The 14,965-nt window shown below is 51.5% G+C and overlaps 1 protein-coding gene across 4 annotated transcripts in view; it reads right to left on the bottom strand.

The window, feature by feature from the left end:
* Positions 1-14,965, bottom strand: part of CLCC1 (chloride channel CLIC like 1) — a 125,351-nt gene that overhangs the window by 95,418 nt on the left and 14,968 nt on the right. For all 4 annotated transcript variants that reach the window (XR_012233663.1, XM_073582853.1, XM_073582852.1 and 1 more), the window contains exon 4: positions 2,779-2,889. Coding sequence is in view for 3 of the 4 variants with exons in the window: in XM_073582853.1 (XP_073438954.1) it covers positions 2,779-2,889 (111 nt within the window). In the remaining variant the exon portion in view is untranslated. The remainder of the gene's footprint in view (positions 1-2,778; positions 2,890-14,965) is intronic.

Raw genomic sequence — 14,965 nt, 5'->3', positions numbered from 1 at the left:
AGGGAGAGGATCGAAGATGAGGTCTTGGAGCACAAGGCCTATGGAGATTAGACATTGGTTGCCGGCTGGGCTGGACACACGTGCTACTGTTCAGGGATCTGTAGTCTGGATTTCAGGAACTATTTTAACTGCAACTATTGCCACTGGATACATGGGCTTTGGTTGTATTACTTGTCATTTGGTGGAGCATCGACTGTGACAACAGACTATACTGACGGGAGATATGTAATCTGTTGCCCAAAAGTTGGGAGACAGCGAGTATCGCCTGGCACAGGGGCAGTGGGACTACAGGCACAGGCAGTGGATTTTGTGGATTGGGGACATTGTATTTTGGACATATACCCGGGAGTTATTGTAAAACCATGGATGTAAGGAATAAAACATAGCTTCATCATTAACCTGCCTAGGTGATTATTACAACCCACAACCTCAGATCTTCACACACGTCAGTAATTTTCTGACCACATTGGCAGCAAAAGAAAAAAGAAGGGAAAGAGAAAAAAGAAGGGAAAGAGAAAACAAATTGTCAGCAGTCCTGCAACCAGTTCCATTGTGCTACCTTACGAGTAGAAAGAAAGAAGACAGCTTGGAGCAAGGACCAGAATGTGCAAGTGGTGCCTCATGCTGCAAATACAGTTTGTACAGAAAGTATTCAGACCCCTTTAAATTTTTCACTCTTTGTTTCATTGCAGTCATTTGGTAAATTCAAAAAGTTCATATTTTCTCATTAATGTACACTCTGCACCCCATCTTGACTGAAAAATACAGAAATGTAGAAATGTTTGCAAATTTAAAAAAAAAAAAACCTGAAATATCACATGGTCACAAGTATTCAGTCCCTTTGCTCAGTATTGAGTAGAAGCACCCTTTTGAGCTAGTACAGCCATGAGTCTTTTTGGGAATGATGCAACAAGTTTTTCACACCTGGATTTAGGGATCCTCTGCCATTCTTCCTTGCAGATCCTCTCCAGTTCCATCAGGTTGGATGATGAACGTTGGTGGACTGCCATTTTCAGGTTTCTCTAGAGATGCTCAATTGGGTTTAGGTCAGGGCTCTGGCTGGGCCAGTAAAGAATGGTTATAGAGTTGTTCTGAAGCAACTCCTTTGTTATTTTAGCTGTGTGCTTTGAGTCATTGTCTTGTTTGAAGGTGAACCTTTGACCAAGTCTGATGTCTAGAGCACACTGGAAAAGGTTTTCATACAGGATATCTCTGTACTTGGCCGCATTCATGTTTACTTCAAATGGCAAACAGTGGTCCTGTCCCTGCAGCTGAAAAACACCCCCATAGCATGATGCTGCCACCACGTTTGACTGTTGGGATTGTATTGGGCAGGTGATGAGCAGTGCCTGGTTTTCTCCACACATACTGCTTAGAATTATCACCAAAAACTTCTATCTTCATCTCATCAGACCACAGAATCTTATTTCTCATAGTCTGGGAGTCCTTCATGTATTTATAGTAAACTCTATGTGGGCTTTCATATGTCTGGCACTGAGGAGAGGCTTTTGTAGGGCCACTCTGCCATAAAGGCCCGACTGGTGGAGGGCTACAGTGATAGTTGACTTTGTGGAATTTTCTCCAATCTCCCTACTGCATCTGTGCAGCTCAGCCACAGTGATCTTGGGGTTCTTCTTTACCTCTCTCACCAAAGCTCTTCTCCCACGATTGCTTAGTTTGGCTGGACAGCCAGGTCTAGGAAGACTTCTGGTGGTCCCAAACTTCTTCCATTTAAGGATTATGGAGGCCACTGTGCTCTTAGGAAGCTTGAGTACTGTAGAAATTCTTTTGTACCCTTGGCTACCTGGCCAAGGTTACAATTGTGTGCCTTGCCAAAAATCTGTCTCTGAGCGCTTTGGCCAGTGCCTTTGACCTCATGATTCTCATTTGGTCTGACATGCACTGTGAGCTGTGAGGTCTTTTATAGACAGGTGTGTGCCTTTACAAATCAAGTCCTATCAGTTTAATTAAACACAGCTGGACTCCAATGAAGGATTAGAACCATCTCAAGGAGGATCACAAGGAAATGGACAGCATGTGACAAATATGAGCAAAGAGTCTGAATACTTATGACTATGTGATATTTCGGGCTTTCTTTTTTAATACATTTAATACATTTGCAAATATGTCTACATTTCTGTAATTGTTTTTCAGTCAAGAAGGGATGCAGAGTGTACATGAATGAGAAAAAAATGAACTTTTTTGAATTTACCAATGGCAATGAAACAAAGAGTGAAAAATTTAAAGGGGTCTGAATACTTTCCATACCCACTGTATGTGAGCCGCGGGGCAACCTACTGTCACCGAGCAGTGTTAGTAAGAAAGTTTCAGGTTGTTGTAAATATCAGAAATAAGAAAAAATGTAGGAAGTATTAAACCTAATTTTTACTTTTATAAAAAAAAAAATAGGCTACACACATAAACCTATATCCAAAATGACCCTATATGGGTGGGGTTCCCAGAGCAAAGCCCTGATACTTATTACTACTATGTAAGGGTCAATCAGATAAGTGTCTGAGAATGATTCTTGGAACACCATTCATGTAGGGTCATTTTAGATATAGGTCTGTATGCACATGGCCTTTTCTTTTTTTTAAGAAATAATAGTAAAAAAAAAATTAAGTTTCACACTTCCTACAGTATTTATTTTTTCTGAGTCTCAACTGATGCGTCATAAACTTCTGATGCCTCCTATATGGGACACTGGTTAATTCCAATGCTTATATAATTGATGTAAATATCAAAACACACAAGAAGAACAATTATTTTACTACTTACAAGCCCAAAACGTTTGGCCTCACTTAGCACCTTGCGCAGGTAGCGTCTGAAGACCGGGTTACTGTTGGTCTCTGGTAATTTTACAACTTCTTTGTCTTTGTGTTCCTCAGTCTGAAAGAAAACAAATGAGCTGAGAACAGCCTCCTAATGGAGTGTCAGTCTGCTGGATGTTGAGCAGAGTGTGTGAGTGACCAGCCAAAATGTGAGCTGTAGCTGAGACCACATCAACTGGGAAATCTCGCAAAAAAATGCAAACCGATAGCAACTGAAGTGTGACAATCTGTAAAAAAAATAAGAGCAAAGAAGGTTTGAAAGCTTGCTTGTAACTGTATTTTATTTTTGCTAGCCATTAAAAACAGGATTTTTAAGTTGCTTACCGTAAAATCTGTTTCTCGGAGCCTTCATTGGGGGACACAGAGACCATGGGTGTATGCTGCTGCCACTAGGAGGCTGACACTATGCACAAAAAAGGTTAGCTCCTCCTCCGCAGTGTACACCCCACCGACCGGCAGGGAATTCCTCAGTTAGTGAGAAAGCAGTAGGAGAAGTAACAGAATAGATTGAAAAACAGAACAGACAACTCAACTGTAAATAACCAACAAACAAAAGGACAGGAGTTGTAGAACTTGGGAGGGTGCTGTGTCCCACAATGAAGGCTCCGAGAAACAGATTTTACGGTAAGCAACTTAAAAATCCTGTTTTCTCGTTCGCCTTATTGGGGGACACAGAGACCATGGGACGTCCCAAAGCAGTCCCTGGGGTGGGAAACAAACTTCCATCAGGCCAGCGGACTCACCACCGCCGCCTGCAGAATCCTTCTACCTAGGCTGGCGTCCGCCGAAGCGTAGGTGTGGACTCTGCAGCATTTCACAAACGTGTGAACCGATGAGCAGGATGCAGCTTTGCAAAGCTGCAGCACAGAAGCTCTGTGGCGTACCGCCCAGGAGGCACCCACTGCCCGAGTAGAGTGGGCCCTGATCCCGGAGGGGCTCCTCGACGCTTAACTCGGTAGGCTTCCAAAATTGCCAATTTGATCCAGCGAGCAACAGTGGCCTTTGACGCCGGGAGACCTTTCCGCTCCCCGTCTGGAATAATGAAAAGCGACTGTCTTTCGGAAGGGAGTCGTCCTAGACAGATAGACCCTTATCGCCCTAACCAGATCCAGCTTGTTGAAGGACCGCTCTCGGGAATGAGCGGGACTCGGACAGAAGGACGGCAGAACGATCTCCTTCTTGAGGTGAAACGAAGACACCACCTTCGGATGGAAAGAGGGCGGAGGCTGTAGAACCACCTTATCATGGTGAAGTACCAGGAAGGGAGATTGGCAAGAAAGAGCTGCCAATTCCGACACGCGCCGGACGGAAGTGATGGCCACCAGAAAGGCTACCTTCCAAGAAAGGAGAGAAAGGGAAATATCTCTGATAGGTTCAAAGGGAGGACCTTGCAGAACCCCTAGAACCAGATTAAGGTCCCATGGATCCACGGGCGCCCGGTACGGCGGAACCGTGTGAGCCACGCCCTGAAGAAAGGTCTTGACCTGAGGACAGGAAGCCAATGTCTTTTGAAACAAAATGGACAGTGCCGAAACCTGACCTTTCAAGGAACTGAGGGCAAGCCCCGCATCCAGTCCTGCCTGAAGAAACGCTAGGATTGAAGGGAGCGAAAAAGACATGGGCGCGAAACCATAGGACTCACACCAAGTGAAATAGGCCTTCCAAGTACGGTAGTAGATCTTGGAAGAAGATGGCTTTCTGGCTCGGATCATGGCCTGAATTACTTGGTTGGAAAATCCTGCTTGTTTCAAAACCTCGGTCTCAACAGCAACGCCGTTAAAATGAGCGGCCGAGAATTGGGGTGGCAAATCGGACCTTGAGACAGCAGATCTGTTCTGACTGGAAGCTTCCAGGGGGCGTCCGCGAGAAGGTTGACAATGTCCGCGAACCAAGACCTTCTGGGCCAATTCGGGGCAAGGAGAATGACTGGAATTCCTTCTGCCTTGATCTTCTTCAACAGCTTGGGCAGAAGAGGCAGGGGAGGGAACAGGTAGGGGAGTTCGAACTGCGACCAAGGAACGGCCAGAGTGTCGGCGCCCACTGCCAAAGTGTCTCGAGACCTGGAAACAAACTGTGGGACTTTCCTGTTGAGGCGCGACGCCAGGAGGTCTACGTCCGGGGTGCCCCACCGACGGAAGAGCAGAAGAAACACCTCCGGATGTAGGGACCACTCCCCCGCCGCGAGGCCCTCCCGGCTGAGAAAATCGGCGGCCCAGTTGTCTACGCCGGGAATGTGTACTGCGGAGATTGTCGGAACGGAGATATCCGCCCAAAGAAGAATCTTGGACACCTCCGCCAGAGCTGAGACACTCTGTGTCCCCCCTTGGCGGTTGACATACGCCACCGCTGTGGCATTGTCTGTCTGAATCCGGACAGGCAGTCCCTTGAGGAGTTTCTCCCAGTGAACGAGAGCCAGATGGATCGCTCGAATCTCTAGGACGTTGATCGGCAGAGCTGAATCCCGATCCGACCATCGGCCCTGAACCGTGTGGTTGCGGAACACTGCCCCCCAGCCGAGGAGACTGACATCTGCTGTTACTATCTGCCAGTGAATGGGAAGAAAGGAACGACCCGATAGAATGAGAGGCGACGTCAACCACCAGTTGAGGGACCGCTTGATCCGGTATGAAAGATGAACAGGGCAATCCAGGGACAGAGGCGATCTGTTTCACCTCGACAGAATGGCCTGCAGGAGAGGTCTGGCGTGAAATTGGACAAAGGGAACTGCGTCTATCGCCGCCACCATCTTTCCCAGGACCCTCATGGCTTTACGGAGGGACGGGAGTCGTGTGATCTGCAGCGATCGTACTTCCTGCTGCAGGGAGAGAATCTTCTCTTGTGGGAGAAAGACCCTTGACCGACGAGTGTCGAACCGTAGGCCGCCTAGAAAGACCAGAGGTTGGGTAGGAATCAGAGAGGACTTTTTCCTGTTGATGATCCACCCGAAATTGGAAAGAGTGTCCAGGACGATTGACAAACTTTGGTGAGCCTGTTGAAATGAGGGAGCTTTGATCAGAATATCGTCGAGGTACGGGAAAAGAACGAGACCTCTGACCTTCAATGAAGCCAACAACGCAGCCATGATCTTAGTGAAGACTCTGGGAGCGGTGGCAAGACCGAAGGGCAGTGCGACGAACTGGTAGTGGTGCTGCCGAATCGCGAGACGCAGTAACTTCTGATGTCCGGAGAAAATTGGAACATGTAAATAGGCATCTTGGATGTCTATTGAGCACATGAATTCCTCCTGCTCCTCCATGGAAGCGATGACCGAGCGAAGCGACTCCATGCGGAAGTGGCGAAGGCGGACCCTCTTGTTGAGCGGCTTGAGAACCAAGATGGGTCGAGCTGCGCCTTTTTTTTTTTTTTTTTCGGCACTACAAACAGGTTCGAATAGAACCTTGTGAAGCGCTCCGATTCGGGAAAGGGCACAATCACCCCGGAACTGAGGAGAGAGGCGATAGCCGTAGAGAACCCCGAGATCAAGGCTGGATCTTTTGGAGGCTGGGATTCGAAGAAACGATCCCGTGGAAGAGAGACGAACTCTATCTTGTATCCTGAGGATACGACCTCCCTGACCCAAGCTTCCTCTACGGAGGCCAGCCAAACGTCCCTGAAGGAAGCCGATCTCCCAATTGGAAGGACCCCTCGAGTGCCCGATGATAGTCATGCTGAAGTAGACCGTCCAGATCTAGATCTGGACGGTCTGCCCTGGGAAGAGTGGGATCACCAGGAAGGAGTGGGTCTGAAGGAAACTTTCTATCCTGGCGAGCCTGCGGTCTCTGTTGGCTGGAGTTGTCTGCCGTATTGAAACGGCGGAAAGCCCGAAAGGGTCGAAACTGACGCCTTAGTGGAGGACTGCGAGGCTTGGACTGAGGGAGGAGTGAACTCGTGCTTCCAGAGGCGTCCTTAATAATCTGGTCCGATTGGGACCCAAAGAGGCGCACCCCCTGAAAAGGCAGGTTAGTGAGGGACTTTTTAGAAGACAAGTCCGCTTGCCAGGCCTTTAGCCAAATTGTACGTCGAATTGCAACTACGTTGCTTGACGCCTGAACTGCGCAGGATGCGGCATCCAAGGAAGCGGAAAGAAGATAGACCCCCGCGTGGAAGATCTGATTGGCGAGATCAGCCAAACGCTCCGGTTGCGCTTTATCCAAGATGCCCTGACGAAGGTAGTCTGCCCACGTGGCTATGGCCTTTGCTGCCCAGGAAGAAGCCAAGCTTGGACATACCGCCGCTGAAGCCGCTTCGAAGGCAGACTTCGCCAGGGATTCTATAATCCTGTCATTAGAATCCTTTAGGGACGCCACACCTAAAAGCGGGAGAACCGTATTATTGGAAAGCCTGGACACGGGCGGATCCACCGAGGGAGAAGCAGACCAGTTGTCCGTGAGCTCCTTAGCGAATGGATAGAGTACGCCGAGACGCTTTCCTCTTTGAAAGCGTCTGGTCGGATCCTCTCTTTCCCTGGTAAAAATCTTTCCAAACTCGGAATGGAAAGGAAATACCCTGGAGGGAGTTTCTGCCCGTCTGAACGAAACCTCCTGATCTGAGGATTTCGCAGGGGAGTCAGCAATATCGAAGGTATGATGGATCGCTGCAATGTGAACTTCATGTTTGCATCCTGGTCTGAATCCAGCTATAAAATCCCCTCAGATGACCTGTCCGAAAGCGCTTCACCTGACTCGGGAGAGGAGGCCCGAGTGGGAGGCTGCTGAGAAGGGCTATGCGGTGAGATGGGGCGAGGAGAGGATTCCGGCTGGGTCTTTTGCGACTAACGCTGGCTGACTCAGATGGAATAACTTGGGACCTGCTTGGCCCTGCCGAAGAGTCCAGGGGCAACGTATCCAGAACGGTCACCAGGGACTGAGACACCTTGGTGAGGTCTGCCACTGATTGAGATAGAGAGGAGGCCCAGCCAGGCGTGGGGGGGTTCACCCTCACCTGGGGCAGTAGATGGCCCCTGGACGGCGTCAGGCTGAAGTTAGACATAGTGAAAAGCTGAGGTAGTGCCGGAAGGTTGGGGGACAGAGGGCGGAGAAGGGTCAGTCTGCAGTGCAGAGCTACTCACGGTCCGGTGTCCCCAGAAGCGATGCTCTGCGACCTGTCAGTGGATGCGGGTCAGAGCGAAATCCGGCCGACAGACCACCTGAGCGAAAAACCAGCTGGCAGATGGTGATATCCGGTGACGAGCTGGTGTCCGGCTGACAGGCTGGTAAAATGGCGCCTGCCTGAGAAAGAGCGCCCATCCAGGAGAGGAGGGAGGGCGGAGCGCACCACAGGGTTAAAACTGTCTGCCCTCTGGCCAATAGCAGGCTGGGCAGGTGAAGGACAGGCGGTGGGAGGGCCTGGGAAGAGCGGGAGAGAAGCCCGCTTAGAAGAAAGGGGCGGGGGGGCGTGGCCGCGACGCTGCGGTAGGCCCGAACTAAAGCCGGGGCCTAAATTAGTTGCGGCGGCCGCCTGTCAGCAGGGGGTCGGCGCGGAAGTCGGAAAAAGGACGCCGCCGCCGCCGGAAGCCGCGTCCAAGGGAAGAAGGAAGAGGCCCTGTACTCCCTGTCCCCAGAAAGGGGGGAGGGAAGGGGGGAAGGCGGGGGCCAGCAGTATGGAGCATGGTGTGCCTATGGGCGTAGGGCGACTGCGAGCGACCGCAGCGCCCGCTCCCTGTGCCATTGAAGAGGCGCACCCCCTGTCCGTCGGGAATGGGCAGCCAGGTAAATAAAAATAAAAAATCCATACTCACCCATCCCCGATCCGTTACCTGGGACTGAAGAACTCCTGCGTCTCATCCAACCGACAGGCTCTGGTAGGCGAGTGGGAGGGAGACTGGCGACAAGGACCCCTGGAGTCGCTGGCACGTCTTGGTGTCGGCGTCCGTCTGGCTGGTCCTGCCGCGGAGAACTGCAAGGATACGGGGTGGCAGTACACGCCGTACTCGCAGACTCCATGTGGGAGTACAGATGTGACTTTTCACTCTGTATCCCTCCGTAGAACCTGTAAAGGAACGACGCACGACGAGGTAGATATGGGTCTAATGAAAGACCCGTGTCCACCTCCTACTGACACTAAGCTAAACTGAGGAATTCCCTGCCGGTCGGTGGGGTGTACACTGCGGAGGAGGAGCTAACCTTTTTTGTGCATAGTGTCAGCCTCCTAGTGGCAGCAGCATACACCCATGGTCTCTGTGTCCCCCAATAAGGCGAACGAGAAAAGGTATCAAAACTACAAGATTATCTTGCTTTTCCCACCGAGAGCATTAATTTGAATTGTTTGCTTTACAACGAATCTACTTAAATCTACCGCATGATGGATGGGAAAACTGATGAGGCAACTATCCAGCGTTCAGCGACCATCATGCTTGTCTTGTTGAGACGTTCTACATTCCGGGCAGGAGAGTTGACAAAGCAGCTGCCAACATCGGTCAGGTATGGTGCACACATCCTACTGTAATTTATAGGACACGTGCACAATAACTGCCAGGAGTCGGACGGCTGCACGGGCAAAAATAAAAAGGTGCTGCTCAACACCTTTTAACCCCTTTCTGCCATTGGACGTACTATCCTGTCCATGTGCCCTGGGACTTAGTGCCCATGGATGGGATAGTACGTCATGGGTGACAGCTTATATGGCATGCAGATGTTGCTTCATCTGCATGCCATAAAAGCAATCAGCCTTCACAAAAAATTATTACAAAAAAATAAAAGATTATTGATTTTTTTTATTATTATCACTAGAAAAATATTTGAATGAAAAAAGGAGATTTTTGTGTACTCACCGTAAAATCTCTTTCTCTTAGCCTTTAATTGGGGGACACAGAACCTTGGGTGTTATGCTGCTGTCCACTAGGAGGCGACACTATGCATAATCTGAAAAAGATTAACTTTGGCTCCTCCTCTGCAGTATACACCCCTGGACGGCGTCAGCCTTCTCCAGTTTTGTGCCAAAGCATAAGGAGGAACGTAACCAAATAACATAACCATGCCTGTAAGAAGGCTACTATGTACGAGCTCAAGAACAATATGAGAACTCAACAGGAAACAACGGCCCGTAAGGGCAACAGGGTGGGAGCTGTGTCCCCCAATTAAAGGCTAAGAGAAAGAGATTTTACGGTGAGTACACAAAAATCTCCTTTACTCTGTCGCCTAATTGGGGGACACAGAACCTTGGGACGTCCCAAAGCAGTCCCTGGGTGGGAAGCAGTGGACAAATATTGTGCTGACAGTCCCCTAGACTTGGGGTACTGCCGCCTGCAGAACCAGTCTACCCAGGCTCGCATCCGCTGAGGACTGGGTATGAACACTGTAGTGTTTCGTAAACGTGTGTAGGCTAGTCCAAGTGGCCGCCTTGCACACTTGTTGTGCCGAAGCCTGATGCCGAATGGCCCAGGAGGCCCCTACTGCCCGTGTAGAGTGTGCAGTGATACCGGCCGGAAGAGGGGAACTGTTAAGTCGGTAGGCCTCATGTATGGTGGACTTGATCCACCTGGCAAGGGTAGCCTTGGAAGCCGGCAACCCCTTGCGACTACCTTCCGGAAGAATGAAGAGGGAATCGGATTTCCGGAAAGGTGCAGTCCTGGACACGTAAATCCGCAATGCTCTGACTAGGTCAAGCGTATGCAGAGCCTTCTCCACTCTATGGACCGGAACCGGGCAAAGGGAAGGCAGTGAAATCTCTTCGTTAAGGTGAAAGTTGGACACAACCTTCGGAAGGAAGGATGGTACCGTGCGGAGAACCACCTTGTCCTGGTGAAAGGCTAGGAAAGGTCGTCTGCAGGAAAGTGCTGACAATTCCGACACTCTGCGTAACGAGGTGATAGCCACTAGAAAAACCACTTTCTGAGACAGAATGGAGAGTGGAACTCCTCTAAGAGGTTCGAAGGGTGGAGCTTGCAATGCTGTCAGGACCAGATTGAGGTCCCACGTATCCATCGGACGTTTGTAGGGAGGAACCAATCGGGAAACTCCCTGGATGAAAGTCCTTACTTGCGGTTTAATAGCAATGCGCTTTTGAAAAAGGACTGAAAGCGCCGACACCTGACTCTTAAGCGAACTTAAGGATAGCTTGGCATCTAGGCCCGACTGAAGAAAACCTAGTACCTTCGGGAGGGAATAAGGGAGTGGGACTTGTCCATGAGATTCGCACCAAGAAAAGAAGGCTCTCCAGGTACGATAATAGAGCTTGGCGGAGGCAGGCTTCCTTGCCCTGATCATAGTTGCAATGACTGCCGGTGAAAAACCTGCCTGGGTTAGAATCCAGGTTTCAAGGGCCATGCCGTCAAATTGAGGGCCCCTGAATTCTGGTGGAAGAACGGACCTTGAGACAGAAGGTCGTGGCGGTCGGGTAGACGCCAGGGGGCGTCTGCCGTAAGTTGGATGATGTCGGCGTACCAAGTACGTCTGGGCCAGTCTGGCGCGATGAGGATGGTCGGAACTCCCTCTTGCTTGATCTTCCTCATGACCCTGGCGATTAGGGGGAGGGGTGGAAAAATGTACAGGAGTCGGAACTGGGACCAGTCCTGGACCAGGGCATCCGCTCAGAGCGACCGCGGGTCGTGTGTCCTGGCCATGAAATTGGGAACCTTGGTATTGAGATGGGATGCCATTAGGTCCACATCCGGGGTTCCCCAGCGTTGACAGATCTGGTAAAAAATCTCGGGATGGAGAGACCACTCCCCCGAGTCCATTCCTTGCCTGCTGAGGAAGTCGGCTTCCCAGTTTTCTACACCCGGAATGTGTACCGCAGAAAGTACCGACCTTGTATCTTCCGCCCAGCGGAGGATATGAGCCACTTCTCTCATCGCCTGGGCGCTGCGGGTCCCGCCTTGGTGATTCACGTATGCCACAGCCGTGGTATTGTCCGACTGTATCCGTATGTGCGAGGCTGCAAGCAAGTGATGAAAGGCTCTCAGTGCCAAGAGAATGGCCCTGATTTCCGGAACATTGATGGGCAATGTCACTTCCCTCGGTGACCAGTTGCCCTGTGCCCTGTGATGTAGGTGCACCGCCCCCCAGCCTGTCAGGCTTGCATCGGTAGTCAGGATCTTCCATTGTCCTGAGAGGAATGGCTTCCCTCGTGTAAGCGAGGTTGGTTTGAGCCACCAATGCAGGGACCTCCTGGTTGATGACGTCAACCTGAACTCCCTGTCGAGGGACAAGGGGTTCCTGTCCCAAGATCTGAGTATGGCTAGTTGAAGGACCCTGAGGTGAAACTGGGCAAATGGCACTGCCTCTATTGCTGCTGCCATCCTGCCGAGGATTCTCATGGCAAACCGGAGAGATCGAGGAGGACTGCGAAGGAGTGTGCGAACTGCCAGACGGATGGCCAGTGTCTTGTCCTTGGGAAGGAGCACCAGGCCCCTGGTGGTGTCGAATACCATTCCCAGGAATGTTAGAGTCCGAGTTGGGATGGTCGACGATTTCTGTAGCTTGACTAGCCATCCCAGGCGACTCAGTGTCTAGAGTGATTGAGACACTGACCTCGCAGTCTTTGAAAGTGGGAGACTTGACGAGGAGGTCGTCCAGGTACGGGACGACTAGAATGCCTCTTGAGTGCAGGACGTCCATGGTGGCCGCCATGACTTTGGTGAACGTTCTTGGAGCCGTGGCGAGTCCGAACGGAAGGGCGACAAACTGGTAGTGGTTTTGGTTGACCGCGAACCTGAGAAACCTTTGGTGGGCGGGAGCAATTGGTATGTGGAGATACGCATCCTGTATGTCTATGGAGGCGAGGTATTCTCCCTGCTCCATGGATGCAATGATGGACCGGAGGGACTCCATGCGGAAATGACGGACCCGTACGTAATTGTTGAGCTGTTTTAGGTCCAGTATGGGTCGGACGCCACCTCCTTTCTTGGGGACTACGAACAAATTTGAGTAGAATCCTCGGAATCTCTCGTTCGCGGGAACCGGCACCACAACTCCTGATTGAAGGAGAGAGGAAACCGCTTGGTGGAAAACACGAGCCTTTTCTGGTGGTGTTGGAGGAACAGAAAGGAAGAACCGGTTCGGTGGAACGGAAGTGAACTCTATCTTGTATCCGGAAGACACTATTTCCCTGACCCACCTGTCTTCTGTAATAGGCAGCCAGACTTGCTGAAAGAGTAAAAGTCGGCCGCCTACTGGTGGGGTGTCTTCCAGAGGTCTCGAGTCATGATGAAGTGAAGTTCTGAGGTTTTCCTCCCTTGGGTTTCGCTTGGCCTGCTTTCGACTGCCAAGCCCTGTCCGGTCGCTGCTGCGTCCGTGGGTTGTCTGCGTGGAGAACGGTTGCGGTTTTGCACTGGGCGCGAAACGGACCAGCCCGAGGAATTCCGAAAGGATCGGAATCGCGTCTGGTTTCTTCGTTTAAACGTGCGTTTCGGTTTTAGTTGAGGGAGAGAGGTAGTCTTACCCCCGTTGGCATTAGATATCATGGTGTCCAACTTTTCGCCGAAAAGTCTACCAGTAGAATACGGAAGTCGCGTGAGGGACTTCTTTGAGGCCGCATCCGCTTTCCATTCTCGCAGCCAGAGGATGCGTCGGATCGTGATGGCGTTTGATGCTATTCCCGCTACACCTCTGGCGGAATCCAGGGCTGCATGAATCATGTAGTCTGCTACCACTGCCATCTGGACCGCTTGGTCCGAGAGTTCAGGATTTGAAGCCTGAAGACCCTCCTATAGTCTTTTGGCCCAAGCTAGGATGGCCTTGGCTGCCCAAACTGAAGCAAACGCAGGGCCCAGAGAGGCGCCTGCCGCTTCGAAAATAGAACGAGCCATGCGTTCTACTTGCCGGTCTGCTGCGTCCCTGAGGGTTGAGCTATCCGGCAGAGAGAGTAAAGTCTGCGCTGGTAGCCTAGAAACCGGAGGGTCCACTTCAGGTGGATCTGCCCATTGTTTGGTGTCTTCCTGTGGGAAGGGGTACTTCGCTTCCAGATATTTGCGATTAGCGAATTTTTTGTCAGGCTGCGCAAACTGTTTGGTAAGTATTTTCTCAAACTCATCGTGATTAGGGAAGACCTTAGGTGGTTTTTGAACACTTTCGAAGCAAATCCTATGTTTTGGGACTTCCGGGGGCGACTCTGGAATTTTTAGCACCCGATGAATAGAAGAAATTATGTCCTCAACTAGCGCTGTATTGCTAGGGGGAGAAGGTACCACGGACCTGACCGTTTCATCATCTGAGTCGGAGTCACAGATGCCCTCCGAATCCTGTGCCTCACTAAGGTGATCCCTGGAGGGCGACCTGGGGCGGGGGTCTTCTGTGGTGGGGGATCCCTGTGGTAAATTGCACTGTCTGTCTGTGGCAGGGGACTGCCCAGGAGACCTGGAATGACGCTGTCTCTCCCTAGAGGGGGACGACCTTGTGCTATAGTGCGACTCAGGTGATCGAGACCTGTGAGTCCGCTTACGTCTGTGAGAGTCGGAAGCAGTATGTTCCTGAGACAAGCTGTCCGTTTGCTGTGTACCGTCCATAGCCGGGGCCCGACTCTGCAGGGCTTGCAGCAATGTAGCAGTTAGGTTGTCTATGGACTGTGACATAGACTGAGACATCTGAGTTGCCCATTCCGGCGTGGCCTGTGACACTGAAGCGTCAGTTGTAAAAACGCCCCCTTTTCCGCCCTTTCTATGACACTCCAGTGTGTCATTTTGGTCATCCGGGGAGCGGGCCGGGGGGCGGGGAAAAGGCGGCGGCTTCAGCTAGGCCGAAGCCGCGGTCTAAATTTGAAGTCTGATGCCCAGGAGGGCTCCAGAGCGGCGCGGTAGTCCGGGGGGGGGCGGATTTGTACCAGACCCCCCCACAACGGTCAACTGGATAGCGGTGGGGGTAGCAGGGGTAGCGGTTTTTGTATGGGGGGCCCCTGAAGGGCTATGGAGCCGCTGCTGCTGCAGAGACAGGGACGCAGCAAAAGCCCTGTTTCTGCTGTGCCATCCAGTCCGCACCCTCCCCCGGCCCCCACAGGATCCCTCAGCCGGCCTGGGGTCCCTGGAAGCTGCGGAATGCTGCCTGATCTCCGACCCTACCTGAGGCGTCTCAACCTAATACCCCCTGCGGGGGATTAGGGAGGGTGCGTCTGTCACCGTCAGGGGGTCTTCATCCTCGCCTCAACCTCAACCCAGACCCCTTAAAGGGGTTGGGGAAGGAGGGGGGTCTCGACCTCGAACC

Source organism: Dendrobates tinctorius, unplaced genomic scaffold (assembly GCF_039654945.1).
Source record: "Dendrobates tinctorius isolate UK_male_01 unplaced genomic scaffold, ASM3965494v1 ptg000074l, whole genome shotgun sequence".
Classification (NCBI taxonomy): Eukaryota; Metazoa; Chordata; class Amphibia; order Anura; family Dendrobatidae; genus Dendrobates; species Dendrobates tinctorius.
The sequence above is the reverse complement of the archived record's forward strand: the minus strand, read 5'-3'. Positions and strand labels throughout refer to the sequence as shown.